General features: G+C 36.4%; 2 protein-coding genes across 6 annotated transcripts; one reads left to right on the top strand and one right to left on the bottom strand.

Annotated features, from left to right (window-relative positions):
- Positions 1–421: 421 nt before the first annotated feature.
- LOC111789101 (putative DUF21 domain-containing protein At3g13070, chloroplastic) lies at positions 422–11410 on the bottom strand. The gene is made up of 14 exons (XM_023669745.2): positions 10466–11410; positions 8154–8251; positions 7974–8067; positions 6275–6352; positions 6063–6166; positions 5857–5938; positions 4969–5108; positions 4621–4699; positions 4462–4525; positions 3544–3635; positions 2104–2169; positions 1744–1860; positions 1178–1345; positions 422–800 (listed from the first exon to the last, which is right to left on the bottom strand). The coding sequence occupies exons 1-14, from the start codon at positions 11027–11029 to the stop codon at positions 576–578; spliced, it is 1971 nt and encodes a 656-aa protein (XP_023525513.2). The 5' UTR covers positions 11030–11410; the 3' UTR covers positions 422–575.
- Positions 11411–13050: 1640 nt separating this feature from the next.
- On the top strand, positions 13051–18425 carry LOC111789108 (uncharacterized). Of its 5 annotated transcripts, none has more exons than XM_087121338.1 (9): positions 13051–13397; positions 13768–13851; positions 14642–14709; positions 15629–15735; positions 16439–16545; positions 16682–16731; positions 16816–16898; positions 17676–17824; positions 18137–18425. In XM_087121338.1, exons 2-8 carry the CDS (start codon positions 13794–13796, stop codon positions 17788–17790), a joined length of 588 nt encoding a protein of 195 aa, XP_086977464.1. In that variant the 5' UTR covers positions 13051–13397; positions 13768–13793; the 3' UTR covers positions 17791–17824; positions 18137–18425. The 5 variants fall into 5 exon arrangements, with proteins under 5 accessions (XP_086977464.1, XP_086977463.1, XP_023525521.2 ...); XM_087121337.1 differs by having other exon boundaries at positions 18097–18425; XM_023669753.2 differs by lacking the exon at positions 18137–18425 and having other exon boundaries at positions 13051–13287; positions 17676–18058.
- Positions 18426–18473: the final 48 nt, after the last annotated feature.

The raw sequence follows: 18473 nt of genomic DNA, 5'->3' as shown, positions 1-18473 counted from the left end.
TCAAAATATCACCGACCCACGTCCTATAAATAGCGATACAGATATTCAAACATTCCTCAAACAGCTACCTGATTTTCGTGTTTTTTTTTTTTTTTTTTTTTTGTTCCTTTTCTTTTGAGAATGAGTAGTGAAATGAACTCCTCCATTGCTTTGCTGCAAGAGAGATTTAGACGACTGCAGAAAGCTAAGGAGTTGAGAGAGCGGAAAGAGGTTCAAAACCTGTCGTCTGAGTCGATACGAGCCAATTCAGCTGCGTGGTCTGAGCAAACTGGCTTATTTTTCCATTCTGAACTAGTTCTTCCATCTAAGTCACCATTCCAAGGCTCTTCATACCTTCAACCAAGCTTGGAAAGCAGACAATCTCATCTTCAAATCACAGATGATCTTAGTTTATCAGACATGGGATCAAGAGAAACAGTGATGAACAGAACAAACTGTGTTGATGATTTAAATATTGACACCTCTCTTCATCTGTGAAACATTATAACGTAAGTTTATTGTTTGTTGGTGCTTGTAATCCTTCACCTTCTATATGGTGTTGTAAGAATGAGGGAACAAAAATGAGTTATGCTTCACTAATTTCTATCACTGCTATGATCATCATCGTTTTGGTGCAATCTAGAGAGGCTGTCATCAACTCTCTCTGATAATATATTATCATTTTCTACACTACCAGACTCCCCATTACTGCTCCATTTCTTCTCCATGACTTTAGGGACAAGATGAGCCACCTCACCTTTATCGTCATTCACCCGTTCAAACCGAACAGCACTAACCTTTCTAGCATTTCCCGCTAATATCTGCATAAAGGTCCAACATATCAACCCTAATACTCCGAAATTAAAGAAACCGAACGAGACAGTGTAAGAGTGCTGAAAAAGAAGTACAATTAACAGCCAGAGTAGATACCGACCAAAGAGTAGTTATTAATAATCAATGTTAAACAGCCTATACTCAGCTTAATACTAAAATCCGAATATGAAAGTTAAGGAATCGTATCATTGACTAAAAGGAAGCGACGAAAACGGTATCATATGCAGATGAACTATGAAAGTGGCAGATGATAAAATTGCAAAAATTGAGAAATGATAGGCCGAACGATTTTCCGAAGCTTTTTGGTACTTCCCAACAAATTATCTCAAATGAAATTGTAGACGATACAGAAATAAAATTATACCTCGATATTGAAGATTAGGCGTTTTTGCTTCTTATTTTTGTTTTCAGAATTTGACTCTTCTGCTTCTTCATCTTCCTTTTCAAGGACCACTTTAACGCTTTCACCCGTCCTTGGGATATATCCAAAAGCCTCACAAACAAAACCCGACACCGTTTCGTATTGATGACCCTATAGTGGCAAGAAGTAATATGTAAGAATTTAGTAATAAGCATTCAAAATACAATTTAAAACGTATACGAACAAGCGTAGGTACATTTGTACAAAACGTATGCTTATTTTGGGTCCTTTGTAAGGAAAGAAATCAAAGAATAATTCTGAACAAGAAACAATCTTTTGATGTTTTCTTTTATCTTATTTATTTTGCTGTCTTGGTGTAAAGGTTATAACATTCTCGCTTCATATAGTTACGATCGATCATTTTGACTAATTGGGAAAATTTTTGGAACTCTCATGATCCATCCCTTTTGTAAATTTCATACATCAATGAAAACGTATCTCATAAAAAAACCGAACAGAAATAAGGGGTCGAGGGTAGAGGCATTTTGATTTAATAAAAGGTAAATTACCTCTGGCATTTTGATATTTAGATCTTCAGAGAGCTGATCGATTGCGGTATTAGCATCGACATCATATACTCCATCGGCTCGCATCACAATGTAGCCAGTTTTCTTCTGGATCTCCTCCTTTAGTTTTTCGAAAATAAAAAACAAAAGAAAAATCATTAAAAACATAATAGCACGAGTGCATGACGAACAATATGGCTGTGCTTATACTTTTTAGTTTAGATAAGAATATAATAGCACCTAATAATATGAACACAGGTGTTTTCTATAGCCAAGAATCACTTGTGAGAATCAAAAGGCACATTCAAGAAAATAAAGTGACGGTGTGCATTCCGTGTAAAGAAAAATGACAGCGACATTTACCTTTGAATCGTTTTCGTCGAAGATTTCACCTACAATTTCCTCAACCACATCTTCCAGTGTTACAATCTGATTCCATTTGAAAAGTAAAAGATCAGATATTCACTAAAAAGAAACGATTTTACGAGTTACAGTAGAGTACTGAGACTATGCAACTCTCAACTACCCATTTTCTTTTTCCTTTTGTAATATAAGGAAAAACAGTACAAATCAATTCAACAAACAAGCAAACTGCACTGAAAGAACAAGGCCCATTTATAAGAGAAACTACTCCCTTGTTAAAAAAAATATCATTAGGAGCTCCGGAAAAACTACTCCCTTGTTAAAAAAAATATCATTAGAAGCTCCGGAAAAACACTTCAAATCCCTTAAACAACTTTCTCCACCGCCCCCCCTGCAACGCCCCAGATCCACCACTAGCAGATATTGTCCTTTTTGGCTTTCCCTCAAGGCTTTAAAACACGTCTGTTAGAGGAAGGTTTCCACACCCTTATAAAGGGTGATTTGTTCTCCTCCCCAACCAATGTGGGACATCACAATCCACCCCCCTTCGGGCCCAGCGTCCTCGCTGGCACTCGTTCCTTTCTCTAATCGATGTGGGACCACCACCAAATCCACCCCCCTTTGGGGCCAGCGTCCTTACTGGCACATCGCCTCGTGTCTACCCCCCTTCGGGGAACAGCGAGAAGGCTGGCATATCGTCCAGTGTCTGGCTCTGATACCATTTGTAACGGCCTAGATCCACCACTAGCAAATATTGTCCTCTTTGGCTTTCCCTTTCGGGCTTCCACCCCCCCCCCCCCCCCCCCCCCCCTCAAGGCTTTAAAACGCGTCTGTTAAGGGAAGGTTTCCACACCCTTATTAAAGGTGATTTGTTCTCCTCCTCAACCAATGCGGGACATCACACTCCTCCTCCTCCCAGTCTTTTCTTTTTCCCCTTTATCTACCTTTTCTTTCTATATTCTCTTTCCTTCCCAAAAATTCAAGTATCCCACTCATACAAAAGCTAGCCTCAAGACCCAAATTAGAAACTCCACATAAGTGCCTGCCATTGACAATGTCTGATTGCATTTAACTTGGTAGTTCATGAAATCCGAACTCCTTGTATATCCATCAATTTAGATGATAAAGAAAAGACGAGTCAATACATAACGCAACAAATCATCATATGTGACAAGTACATAAGCATGAGGATACAGGCCACAGATCGATATTTCCTTGCGTTTACTTTTGCCTTACTAGCTGTTCTCCATAGCAATAAGATTTTAATTGTGAGAATTAATGTTATGCAGTGGAAAAGGACTCCTGACTACTGCTTCTAGGAGAAAATATATGAGTTAAAAATGAAAAGTGGGATTCCTTAAATTTCTGTATGCGATCTTGGTTTAAAATAGCATAAATCATTGCATAAGATAAAAACAAAGATATGGTGAGTACACATACTCCAACTGTGCCGCCATATTCGTTAAGCACAACAGCCATGTGAACTTTCCGGATACGAAACTCTCGGAGAAGATTCCAGACTGACATTGAATCTGGAAAACACATAAACAACTTTGACATGATGATAATTAGGAAGACTATGGAATGACAACCGGAAAATGAAAGCAAAAACATGTATGCAGTACAATCTGAAGTTCCCAACTTGTGGTTAAACTCAAGTATAATTTGCATGCAGACTAAAACCTTCCCCTAGCGCACACACAATTTACCAATGCCGTGTAACTCGTAAGTTTATATACATGAATGCATGCATGTACACATAGGTATAGATATCGATATAGATATATATAATCCAGGCAACAATGTCTTATTCTATGCAGGCAGATGGCTGTAAATTAATTTTCTTTAAAAAAAAACCTTATAAAAGTTCAAAATCATTACATTCATATCTCAATGTCTTAGAGGTTCAACACAGGAAAATGACAAAATATCAAGTTACTGATCGTGGATGGATCGATTATTATTTTCCAGCATCTGAATGACAAAATTCGAAATATCAAGAAGAAAAAGTTCAGATCATTACATAGTTTTAATTTTAAAATGTTGTAAAAGCCCACCACATTCAGCAACCTAACATAATACCTACAGGAACTAAGCAAAACTTTCCAGCCTATAAAATTTAGCAGAGACAATTTACACAACAGTAGTTGGGTGTTAGGGTGCCAGCATTGGAATGTTTAAGCCTAGGAATGTGAAGTGAGGGAATCAGATATCTGCATTTAGAATGCAAAAATGAGTTGAGGTTCCATCAGTATATACATAAGAAAGAACTGTTGAGCTTGTTGGAAAGATCTGTGGAATTTGTTGCCTGTAAATAAGCAATTTTTACCAAGAAGTGACATTTGAGTTAAGAATTACCAGGCACAAAGTAAGCAGGTTTATGGGCCATATCCCCGGCAGTAGTGCTCTCTAGTACTTCACCCTTCAAAACCAAAAGAGTTTATAATCCTGCACTGTGAATTAACAACATGCAATTGTATCGATGACAGATCGGGTAAGTGGGAGAAATTACTCAACCTTCTGTACAAAATCCAGCAAATCCATTGCATATGCAATCCCAACAATGTTATCTATGCGCTGCTCAAAAACAGGTACCCTAGAATGATAATCAAATAGTTATGAATTAGAATAGCTAAAAAGAGGTCTAGTTTATTTGAAAATAAAAGAAATAAAGGTTCACAACTACTTTGGGAGACATAAGAAACCATTAAATAATAGAGATAAGTTTTTTTATCCTCTGCTTTCTTACCGTTAGCGTTCGGTATGGTCCACAAGAAGTAAAAAATTAAAATACATGTGTGTGTACTCAAACCACAATTTGTGGGAAAAGGCCATCGGAGACTCGGCCCCAAAAGTTTAATATACCTTGAGTACTGATGAGTCACCCACAATTTATGGAAGTCAACGAGTGTGGCACTTCCATCTATTGCAACCACGTCGATAAGAGGTGTCATCACCTCTCTAACATGTGTATCTTTTATCTCAAGAACATTCTCAATCATATCCTGTAGTGAACCATCATAAAACAAACATTTTACACAGATAAACCAAAAGAAAAAATGTTAAGTACAGCTCGAAGGCATATCCAGACACTAAGTAAGTCACAGGCGTACATGAGGCAAGGAAAACTATCCCAGATACCACACAATAGGGAAGACATGGCACAACGAATGTTCACATTTCATTCAACCTAATTAAAATGACCTTAGCATAGTCAAGCTAAGGAACAATCAAGATGAAATTTTCCAACTAAAATACCAGTTTTTTTCTTTTTCGAACAAGAGAAGAGGCAAATCTTTTCATTTTTTCTGACAAAACTACCAGTTCCTGACATCTGATTGCTCTTATGCATCCACAAAACAAAATTTTATAGTTAACGCAGACTAAGTGCTAATGCAATATCTTCCCGTAGTTTCTCTCTTGCACGTCCGAAAAATTTAGAGAGAAAAAATATGTTGGGGGACACATGAAACCACAACCAGCGTCATCACATTCAATTCAACTTAAGATGTTTATTAGTTACGAAATTAGAGTCCGAGATACGATAATAAAGTCATTGATACTCTTGAAATAGTTTGTGTTATGACAAGAGGAGAAAGCAAGAGCTAATCTTGCAGTATAATGTATCAAAGACCATCTAGATGTCGAGATTCACACATGCTGTCAACAAGAAACTGTATCCATGATTTACTTCAAGATTCAAGCTCAAGTGCTATACTAAGAGAAGAATGTCCTAGAAAGCCTGTCCATTACCTGCTCTTCCTCCTCTATGGCTCCACTCAGTTCTGCCCCTCGCAACATCAATTTTAGTTCCTCCTCAGTTACAAATGGTTCACTAACATATTAAGACAGGTGAAAGTAACGCTAAGATTAAGCATTTTACAATAAAACTACAGCCTTAGATGGAACAGTGAGCAGAAGCTTCCAAGAAATTGAAACATAGATATCATGAAACTTACCTACTCCCTTTCATACCAATTATTTTAAGCATCCCCATTGATAGATAGGTGACAATTCTTCCAACTGGGTAAAGTATCACCGAAAGCCATGCCACTGGCCTGACCTACAGGCAATAAAATCAATGCAGTTAATAGAAAACCATGTCGTAATTTGTGAGCATCAATAAACATTGAAACTTTTTGGAGTGATAGAACAAGCATATGTAACATACCACAATTCTAGCAACCTCGGTAGCATTATGCACGGCAATACTTTTTGGAGTGAGTTCAGTGAGAAGCAAAATGGCAACCTGGCAACATTAAGGAGGTAAAATTGGAGTGGATTTCTAATGAACCTTTTTTTTTTTTTGGGGGGGGGGGGGGGGGGGGGGGGGGGGGGGGGGGGGGGGGTGGGGGGTAAGAAATATAAAAAAATGTCTAAGGGCAGACAAAAAAGATAGCCCACAAAAGATGTCTCAAAACTAACTACAAGAAATGACTCTAATGTAAAAAAATGAGACCAAACAGATAACGACAGAAAGCCCAAAGGACAAACACTCATAAAGATGCATTAAACCTAGTAACCTCCCAAACCTCCTCCCAAGATTTGTTTAACCCCTCTAAAAATTCTACTATTCCTCTAGCCAAATACCCATAGAGCAGCAATGAACTGCGTGGCACAAAACTCCACCCTTATCCTGAAAGGAAGAGTTTAGAAGCATCTCCTCAATCATAAAACAACAGTCTCTACTACAAGCAAAAATTTTCAATTGTCTCACATGTACGTTATCAGGGCTATATTATTATGGTCGATATGCTTAAGCTTGTCCTGATAAAGAATCAAAAGTAAAATAAAGGTAGCCCTTAATTCTCCACAAGTGCAGTCAATGATTCAATTTAACTCATCACATAATTCAGGGAGATAGGAAGAGATAACATATTAATCTCACTCCTTGATGATAAGTAAGAGATCCAAATCTCCAATGAATTTGTGCAAAAAGAATGCTTATTTAGGATAGTTTCTATATTAAGAAGACACCCAAAAATATAAAATGAAAAAGAAGTATCGAAGACACAGATGTAAATATCTAAAAACGATGCCCATGTCAATGTTAACAGTAGGACAAATGATAACTCGAATTTAAATAAAAATCTCCTACCCATTCAATATAAATGATAAATAAGAGAAATAAAGGGCTACACTTGAGAACCAATAGTGAAGACTACTCAACATATAAATCAGAAATTAGTGTAAACAATTTTTTATTTCCTTTTGCTCTCTTTTGAGGGTCTATTTGGCCTCGTAATCTGTTTTTAAAATGGATATTAAGAAACGTGTTCAGGTGGCTCATAATGTTAACAATATTTCACAACTATCTGTAGAATTGTGATAACAAACAAAAGTATCTTTATTTACTCTAAAAAATAGGTTATTCGTAAGAACAAACTAAGAGAAAAATGAAGGAAAGAAACTAATCTTGGAAAACATATGCCCAAACGGGTTTTTCGCTGAGTTTTTCCTAAAAAATAGAAAACAGTCTTTTAGAAATCCAAACCATCCCTAACTTCTTCTAGTCCTTACCCTTTCAAATTGCCAATGACAGCTTTTTCGTTCAACGTCCTTCTAGTATTTGTCAGTTGAAAGAACATTGATTTTACAAAGAACATACTTGAGGAACGTAAGGCACCACCATTTTCAATCTTCCTTTAAGTTAATACACCCACATTAAGAATTTGAAAGAGTTTGTTGAAATTCCCTTGTTTATATTCCACTAGATTTCTTGCCAACAATTTTTCTGAATAATCAGGTACATGACAGACATTATACATGTACGATACATATAGGTAGGTAGATGAGTGGGTATGTTTATCAGTAAATCAATTCCAGAATTTATACTTCTGAATTGTTCAAGATAGGGCATTTGTACATACAGTCATCACTCCAGTTGCTGCACTAACACCGGCTTCCCCAAATATTGCAGTTGCTGCCTCTGTGACCAACGCAGTTGCCCCAATATTTACCACACTAAGTACATCAGCAGAATCTAAGATGAGAAAAAACAAGTTGATAAAAACTATAAAATTGGTCGGGACATAATAAAAGAGTATTACGTTGTGCCAATAAGTATGGTCGTGAGAAATCTTGTAACGTCAGTACGAAGCATTTTGAAGACACCATCTTCAGGTTCCTTTTCAGCCAATTCACGTACCTATATGGAATTAAAATTTAAAAACTGAAATAAAATGAGAGAGAGATAGATAGAGAAAAAAGGAGGAGCAAAAGAGAACCATTAACTTATCAATTTTTTAAAATGAGTATAATTACAAAAAGAAAATAAAAATACCCATTTATATTCTTAATTTGTTAAAGTGATAAGCCATGTACATGATCCAGAGACAAAGAGAAAGGTTAACAAATACACTGAGGCAGAAGAAAGAACTGCTTTTATATGGACATAAAAAGCATTCATTAGAAGAATAATGTACAAAACCAAGAAAATAAGGCATCCCTCCAAATACAAAAACTAGGAAGATTGTACAAGGCTTGCCAATTGGTATTTGTGAAAAAAGGGAAACAATTGCAATAATCAAATAACACTTCACTTGGTAGCTAGAACACAAAATCGATAAGTTTCATTTACATCTATACTCCCCAAAAAAATGCAATAATCATGGTAATCATACATGGCATGCATGAACGAAGACAAGCTTAGCTTGTAATCACAAGCTCAAAGCAACATAAAGAATATAATCAATGTCGTCCTCTAGACATCATTTAAGCACCTATTACTTGACATGCCTTGTTTTCTTTGCATCTTCTTTATAGCACAGCACGTCTATTTGTCACTAATGAATCTAGCTTGCAAGCGACTCCAATAAGTTGAAACCTTTGGAGTATGATGATTTTCTAAGGTAAAACATTTTTTTTACCATAGAATGAAATTTCAATGTCATGAACTGATTAAATGTTACAATATTCATAAAATGATTTTCTTAAAGTCCCCCATCAAATCTCTAACAATATCAAAGGTCGAACTACACTTCTCATATATTTCTAGATTATATCAACATTTTTGGTGGCACAATATGCTTCAAGGTAAGATAATACTCTTTGAAGCAAGATATAAGGTATGCACTGCACAAGTCATCCACACAACTGTTGAATTTTATATTCACTAATGTGCTTCGCACCTTCGTAATAGGAGAATTTTTTTTTTTTATAAGAAGACAATTTTATTGATGATTGAAATTTACAAAAGGGATATATAATCCATGGTGTTTACAAAAGACCTTCCCAATTTGCAATGAGGAAGGTATAACTATAGGAAGTAAAAATATTAGACAGTTTACACCAAGATATAGCTTGGTAAACAACATTGTCGAAAAGTTTTGTGTAGCTCTGCGTCTTTTCTGCAAATATTCTCTAATTTCTTTGTTTCCAAATATTCCAAAAGAAACCATGATGAGGTTTTTCCATAATAGGGCTTCTGCATTCTTGAAAGGGTGGTACGTTAAGACCATATCCAAAAATTCCTTTACCTTCCTAGGAGATGTGATATGCCATCCAAATATATTGAGAATTGTTGTCCAGAAATTCTGAGCATATGTGCATTGCATAAACAAGTAGCTTTGTGATTCGTTTTCACTATTAACTTGTATCACAATTTGGCAAACAGCTCATTAATGTCTTTCTTCCTGAAATTCGCAATGATTTTTTAACAAGATACATTGATTAATGCAAGGAAAGGTAATGAAATACTTATTTCAAAATTTCAATCTTCTTTAAGAATCAACCGTCCATCCCTCGTAAATGTTTGTCAAAGATATCCCATCCCAACCAATCCGAGCATAGTTTAGTGGATAAGACACCAACTACCATTTCAACAGTCAGTAGTTTGATCCTCCTCCCACAATGGTTGAACTTCCGGAAAAAAAAAAGGAAAGACTTTCCATCCTAAATCAAAAGGAAACCAATCATCTACAGAATGCAGCGATAAGGTGAAACTTGGCCCTCCCAATCCTAAACCCGTCTTAACAAGCCTCCTTTCCAAACCTCTATTTGCTAATCGAAGTAAAGGAAGCGTGAAGGCAATCAAATGCTGCTTAAACTCAATTCGCAGACAACCTTCGAGAACAGGAAGTTGATATGTACTATCAAGACATTATAATTCAAACTAATTTGTAAGTTTGGTTGAAGGAGTGCTTTCTAAGTAGATCCCCAACATTGATATTAAAGCCAAGTTGAAAACGGCATTTAAAGGGGCCCAGAAGCAGATATATGTACATAGTTAAGGTTGTTTAGTGCTCTTAAGAAACATGCAGCAGGTGTATGCAATTGATTGACAAAAGAAACAATTGCATTTATAAATCAAATGGCTCAGTCTCAAAGAACGATAATAAATGAAGTGCAATAAATATATTACCTTCCAAGGCCATAGTGTGGTTATTGAAGTCTCAGCCATAGAGAAAAACGCAGAGAGTCCTAAAAGCAAAGCCAAAATCAAACCTTGCTCCTTGAAAATCTTAAGGACCAACAACGCTTTTGGCCACGCATTTCTAAACGACAATATCCCCTGCCCAACAACATCCCTGCCAAAACTAACCACACCCTCAGTTGCCAAAACATTTTTACAGCCAACAACGAGCACACCATACACAATTGCAGTGAAAACAACCCCACGCTTAGCAATTTCTCTAACAAAATCTCGATTCGGCTCAGGAACACTTGAACAGTTCGAGTTCGCACTAACCCCACATCCCAAACGAGCTCCATTTGCAAACGCATCAGTTTCTTCATAAACTGTACACAAAATGCTTCCAGAACTACGAAATTGAACAGAATTCGACGAATAAAGACTAGGGTACCGATTATTACTCCGAAAAATCCTTACTGGTACAGCCTTATATCGATAGCAATGCAGAAGAGAAAAGGGTTTTGTGCCGATAGAGAAAGCGGGCGGACCCAAAATCGAAGACTGGAGCGCCATGAACTAAACTTTCAATGACCCAGAACTCAAAATTCAATGCAGCATGCAAATGGGATCGAAACAATTGCGACAAGCGACCTTATAGATGCCCTGTGGAAGACATTGATCAATTCAAATTTAACCCAAAAGGGGGATTTAGCCCCACCTTTCTTCTTTTGCCGGAACAGGGCAGCGAAAGGAGAAGAGAAAGATTAGGTAGAGATGGGTAGAAGTAGAATCGATTCTAAGCAGAACCCATGGCTGAACTTGGAGGTGGAAGTAGCCTTAGAGGCATATGAAGGAGGTTGGGTTTCTTCACAAACATGTCAATGGGGGCAAGCCAGATAAATTTGAGAATAAGTTAGATGCCCTGAAGAAGGTGGCTCCAATGAACAGATGATTTTGTTGTGCATTTCTGGTTTGGCATTTTATATTTTTTTGTTTTGCAAATTTTTTCACTGTTTGTATTTTGGTATGTCAATTAAATTTGTTAGTAGTTGAAATTACGTGAAAATCCGTACTCGATGAAATTCGTATGTACAGCTAGGAGGGAGGTATTCCATATCTTTCGAGACCCTTTGTGATAGGTCAAAAGGCCAATGGATTCTTGAGAACCCCTTGCACACTCGTGTCACGTTGGGGTACTGCAAACGAAAAAACTGCAAAATTAGAGCCAATTTCTCGTAATTGATTAGTGACCTTATTCTGAAAGATGAATAGTGTGAAACTGTATTAACGCTCACCTCCACCCCAAGGGCTTAGGCCCTAGTAGAGGTGGAGTCGAGCTAGCCCATATATAGTCTTTCAGTTCTTTTCTGATAAACAATACTTACTACTCACAATGAAAAAGATCTCGATTTATTTACATACAGATATCGTGTGTATTGATTGATTGATCAGATGTGACCGATACCTGTTGACAGATGACAGACAGAAGAGTGGGAAGTATATTATTGGCTTATCAAATTCTCTATTGATCTATTTGGCCCGGGAGTCCATATTTTAGTACTTTGTCATCTGAATAGACCCTAAAAAGCTCCACGAACCAAACTTGATTAGTAACCGGATGTTGGAATAATCTACCCAATTTTCAATGTGTTCCTAAGAAACGAGGGATAATTGTGATATCAAATGAGAATTACGAGTTGGAGGGTGTGCATGGACTACAAAAGACTAAAGCAAGACGTAAGGACCATTTTTCCTTGCCATTGTTCGATCATCAAATATTAGACAGACTCGCTGGAAAGTCGCATAACTTTCTTTTGTATGGTTATTTAAGATACAACCAGATCACAATTAGTGTATCAAGAGAAAAATACTCGTAAACTTTCGAAATTTAAAAAAATACAACTCATTTTATCTTTACTCCTTCACCTTTCCATTCATTTTCTTCCTCTCCTCTCGGCTTTAATCTATGACTACCATTTTGTAACGGTCCAGATCCACCGCTACCAGATATTGTCATTTTTTGACTTCCTCTCAAGGCTTTAAAACACGTCTGTCCAAAGAGGGCAATATTTGCTAGCGGTGGATATGGGCCGTTACAAATGGTATAAGAGCCCTACACTAGATGATATGCCAGTAAGGATGCTGGGCCCCGAAGGGGAGTAGATTTGGTGGCGGTCCCACATCGATTGGAAGAAGGAAAGAGTGCCAGCGAAGACGCTGGGCTTCAAAGAGGGTGGATTGTGATGTCACAGGTTGGTTGGGGAGGAGAACAAAACATCATTTATAAGAGTGTGAAAACCTTTCCCTTGCACAGATGCATTTTAAACGCTTGAGGGGAAGCCCGAAATCGAAAGCCCAAAAACGAGAATATCTGAACCGTTACACATCTCCCTTCTCTTACCTGAATTTAATTGATATAATTAAGTATGAATTAAAATTTTAAATTAATATAATTATTATGATTTTTTTTTAATTTATGATAAAAGTATCTCTCTCTCCTTTGTTTTCTCATATTTTTGTTGAATGTAAAAAAAAAAAAAAATAATAAAAATAAAATAAAATAAAATAAAATAAAATAAAATAAAAGGAAAAACTTAAACCCTGCGTCCATCCACTCTCCCTCAGCTGCAACCTCACGCCGTCACGCCAACTACCGATTGTTTTTTTCTTCTCTCTTTCTTCGTTGTTCTTCGATTCAACCATGGCTTAATTTGTGGAATCAGCTCGATCTTAGTTTCGATCCTACCAAAATCCGACGTATTTTGAACGGAAAATTCTGAATCTCTACCTCGCAGAGGGAAGCGCACCTCCGTCTCCTTCCCGAAACTGAGGTCTTCTCCCTAAAGCACTCCTCTCAATCGATTGAAAGCCATTATCAGTCTCTGATAGTTTGCAGACACCAAATAAAACCCAAGTTTGTTTTGTCGGCTTCTCGTATTCTGTAGGTTCATTTTCTCTTTATTGCTTCATTTGATTGAAGAATGTGCGTGTTGTAGAGTGAAACTCCATCGTTTGGGGATACCCCACATTGTAGGTTGATGGCCGGAAATATTTGCTTGCTCCACATTTTATATTGCGTCAAATTTTCAATTATTTGATGTTCTTGATTGCTTTAGGACTGGGGTTAGGTTCATTGATGTTTGAGACATTTGGTATCTTTGAGTAATTTGGTAAAATTTGAAGAATGTGGTAATTTGGTTGGAGCTCTGTTTCGCTGTTCAATTTATTTTCCATGCTATCTGTTAGATTTGAGAAGGTTGTTCTGTGATGTAACTTCTATCCCTTATTATGTATTTGGCATGTTCTTGCAGGTGGTGTTGTAATAGCAGGAATTATCATGTCGCTTTTTAAACTTTCAAGGAATGGAGTTCGGATGATGAAAGAGCTCTTCGTAGGTATGCTGTCCTCCCTCATTTTGGAGTACTTTTATATTGATGGTTTTGTTAGTGCACATCAATTTGGAAGACATGTATTGGTGGTTCTCTAGATTGTTAGTATGAGGGTCTTTTTACCATTTCGATTGGTCCTTCTCCGAGTTTATGTGTCCTTATAGGTTTTCCTTTTGCAAATTCCTGTTCCATAGAACCGAGAGTATTCAGTACTTTTGTTTGGTAGCCTTCTCTGGAAGAAGATTGATTTATGTAAATAAGTGTTATGCGTTCCTAGGATCAATACAATTTCACTAACCAAAGAGTTACAAAACGTCTTTTCAGAAGTTGTTAAAGTCCCCTTCTCATCACTTTTCTTCTTTTAACAATCCCTTTCACAAATCACAATTTAACTATAGGAATCTTAAGAACCTGAATGGTGGAGTTTTCTTTGCTTTTCAACATTTCTAGGGTTTGATTCTTTGTTCCAAAAGGAAGAAGATTGTTGAGATCTAATTGTTTAGGTTCTTTGTTTTGTTTACAATTTCGTCATGTTCGTTTAGGACTTGTTCCCTTAAGAAATTACAGAAGTTTAAGTCACTAAGAACTTCAGATTTTTTTGGAGAAAGTTCATATTTTCTTGTCTCATCTTCAAGTACAATTGTCGATGCTTTGATTTGGTGTTTCAGAGATAAATATGATCTTTTGTTCCTTTGTACAATTCTTTTGGCATGCTTCTTCATTCAATGATGTTACAGCGGTGCAGCATTTTTTTTTTGTTTCTAATTATTCTTTTGATCCTTTTTTCCTCTAACAGGGCAGTCTTTACTGGTGGCTAAAGCAAGTTGCATTCGGGGGCCCTTTTTCAAATACTGGCGACCTCTGGTTAGTTAAATTCTAGGATTGATATAAGTTTGTCCTTCTGGTTTTTAGTTGAATATTCAAATTATTGTGGTTGCTCAAGTTCACAATAAATAGCTGATACTGATATGGGTTAAATCTTTAGCTACGTTAGTTCGTGGGTAAACATGAACTTTTGGGAATTTTTCTTTTTTTTTTTGAACTGCCAACTTTAGCAATCACTCAACTATATAAGTCATGTATTATTGAACAAAAGGTTAGAGCTTCGAATCTTCACTCCCACGTGTTGTTGAACTCAATTTTTTTTTTTCCTTTTTTCCCTTTAATTGGATATGATAAACTATTTTAATGGCTTGTTATATGCGTAAGAATTTAATATTAGCTGTGCTTTCAATCGATGATTAAGTGGAATTTATTATCAAAGAAAAAGGATAATCAATGCCCTGTTGGAACTTTTTCATTCTTTTGGGTTCTTCCTGGGGTTCTATCTCTAGTTTAGTTTGTAAATTACTTTTTCTTTAGTCAGTGTTAATCAGGAATTATTTTTGCTAACATTTGGGGTTCTGGTGGCCTTGCCTTTTGTACTTACCATTAATCAACAAGTGGGTTGCTATAGGAAAGAAATATTAATCATTTCATCTTAATTGGATGTTGGAAACTACTTCAGATTAAATACTCTTAGAATTGTGAGAAAGAATGCTATGAAATTTATTATTAAATAAAGTATATATTACTTCCAAAATTTGTGGTAAATGTTTGTCTTTAAACACTTTTTTCTTCTTCAGTCATAGTTAAGTATAAATTGGCCGTATCTAGCCTATAGCTTCGAGAGCTAAATTGAACTCGACAGAAAACTAATAACAATAAAGGATTCTTTAACTATTGAATAAGATATGCGTGCACTACATTGTAGTAATTGTAGAACCTCCCTTTTCTTTTCCAGCCACAAGCACAAGTTCAGGTGCTTCAAGGTTTGAAATGGCAGGGGCAGCGTCTGTATTCAACCTCAGGTCCTCAGAATAGCTGTATTGAAGAGAGTGAGCCAGAAACGTAAGTTCTTTTAGCTTTTAACTCTACATATATATGAGAAGATTTTGATGCATGAATCACTATCATTGATTAAAATAATGTGTAGGGTGCACTGTGCATGATATGGGTATGACCCATGTGGCTTTGAATCATTGATTCTGTTCTAGTTTTTGTGCCTTTCTCTTAGATAGTAGATAATAACCCAGTTGAGACATCCCTCATCGCTGATATAGGGTTGATAATAGAGTCTCTTGGAAGTAGTTTAGATTTACCAAACATATTTGTGGCTCTTCAGAAGCATCTTTTTAGTTTTTACATTAATGCCACTTCTTCGTACTTTTTGGAGGACCAATATGGTTACTCGTGTAAAACCTTGTAAGATTTTATGTATATATAGTATACAATTGGGGTTTTCCTTCCCCCCCCCCCCCCCCCCCCCCCCCCCCCAATATTATACAATTGATTTTCTTTTCGGTCCAAAATCTACAGCCATGAGAATACTCTTAAGAAAATCTTAGTGAACCTTATTGTAATCCTTCTCAGTGTCGAACTTGTAGACAATTCTCTTCCACTTCTTAAATCTTTCAGTTTCTTGAAAAAATCTATTCTTTGGCCTTCAATAATAGTGTGCTGACATCCCAAGTAAAAACATTATTCAAAAGCTTTTCCTTTGTGGTCTGCATTTGAATGTTGATTCTTCTCTACCAGAAACTGTGATTTGCAGGATATCTGTCACATTTGTCCTTAAAGATGGAGAGGAACAGCAAATTAGTGTTCCCATTGGAATGACTATGTTAGAAGCTGCTCATTTAAATGATATAGAACTTGAAGGTAAGGAGTTTGAAAGCTGAATCATTGTCCTCCATTTTCTCATGATTTAAGCATTTCTTTTACATAGCTTAGATAGATTATTGCATCCTGGCTCTTGAGTTTCTTCTTCACTAGCACTGTTTCACTCTTATCCCAGGAGCATGTGAAGGTTCATTAGCTTGTTCAACTTGTCATCTTATTGTGATGGTACGTTGCTTTCTCTCTCTCTCTCTCTCTCTCTTTTTTTCTAGACTGGAATTTTGTGTAAAACCTGGTTAAATCATATCACAGGATATGGGCTACTACAATAAGCTAGAAGAACCAGTGGATGAGGAGAATGACATGTTGGATCTGGCGTTCGGGCTTACAGAAACGTAGGTTCCTTGTGCATAAATTTGTGATTTGTTTCTATGTATCCGTTGATCTTTGGAGTATACACCATTTATTTAATTTCACCAAAAGTTTTAATTCCACCCCTGATATCTTAACAAATTTCAATCGAATTATTCAATAACGCTGTTGAAATTAGATAACAAAAAGCTGCAAACTCAGAAATAACATCCATCTTTGTAACGACTCAGATCCACCACTAGCATATATTGTCTTCTTTAGGCTTTCCCTTTCGGGCTCCCCTCAAGGCTTTAAAACGCGTCTGCTAGGGGAAGGTTTCCACACCCTTATAAATGGTGGTTTGTTCTCCTCCCCAACCAACGTGGGACATCACAATCTCACTGGAGTACTTTTTTGTATCCTTCATAGTTCTTATTTTGGTCTTTGGAGTACTTTTTTGTATCCTTCATAGTTCTTATTTTGGTCTTTGATTTATAGTTTGGCTTTCAGCTTGTTTTGACTCGTAGTTTGGTTTGGTTTGGTTTGGTTATGTTTTGTTTATTTCTTTTGTTCACTCCCCTGTTGGAGTTTGTACCTTCGAGCATTAGTTTCTTTTCATAATTTGAGTGAAAAGTTGTGTCTTGTTCTAAAAGACAAAATATAGCAATAGTGTTATTGGGTCGAAATTGCAAAAAGTTCGGAACGTAGAGAATCAAATCGAAACGTTCGAAACTTTGAAAAAGGATTGACTATGCTTCCGAAGATCAAATGATATATGAACCTATTTTTGTAGATATTAACTTTTTGTTGGGATTCTGCAGGTCTCGTCTGGGATGTCAAGTAATTGCAAAACCTGAACTTGATGGAATTCGTTTAGCCATTCCTTCAGCTACCAGAAACTTTGCTGTTGATGGCTATACTCCAAAACCACACTAAACATTTTGCCACGAGGAGAAGAGGATCAATCAAGGTTTTAACCCATTAGTTTTGCCTCATGAGATAATTTATCTCTGCTTTCATGGTTCAAAGTATGTTAGAAACTGTTAAAGAAAATTGGCTAAATTTATCTTCTATTCTTTTTGAAAATGCATCTGATATGTGATAATCAAAAAAAGGGACATTTACAACTTTTATCAAGCTTTGAAGTTCACTTTATGAACGTTCAGTTCAGCTCAGGTCAATAATTTACTTGAAAGTTCTTGGTGATCCTCTATTTATTTCTCTTGTTCTTGGTTCATGCAGTTTCTATTTATATCTCTTGTTCTTTCCCAATCTCTATTAGGGTGGGGGCATCGGCCTGTGGGCGTTTGATCGATCTCGATCACAGGCTATGTTCGATTGGGAGTCATAATATCCATATTTGTAAGAATCTTATTTCTATGTAAGAGATGGTCAATTCCCTTATAGTTCTGTATTTTTTGGAGTCTTTTATGCCTTTCTTTTTGCACCGTATAATAACAATTGTATCGATTGATATTAGCGTCGTGGGCACGAGCCTAGCATAGCAATGACTTTTGATGATAGTGTCAAAGCGAGTTTTTATTGAGAAAAACTTGAGTAATTTTGAATAATTATTTGTTGAATTAATAATTTCAATAAAGTAACTACAATTTTGTTGT

The sequence above is a fragment of the Cucurbita pepo genome, chromosome 2, assembly GCF_057944985.1.
Source record: "Cucurbita pepo subsp. pepo isolate OVF chromosome 2, ASM5794498v1, whole genome shotgun sequence".
In the NCBI taxonomy this organism is placed as follows: domain Eukaryota; kingdom Viridiplantae; phylum Streptophyta; class Magnoliopsida; order Cucurbitales; family Cucurbitaceae; genus Cucurbita; species Cucurbita pepo.
This window is presented reverse-complemented; position numbering and strand designations above follow the sequence as displayed.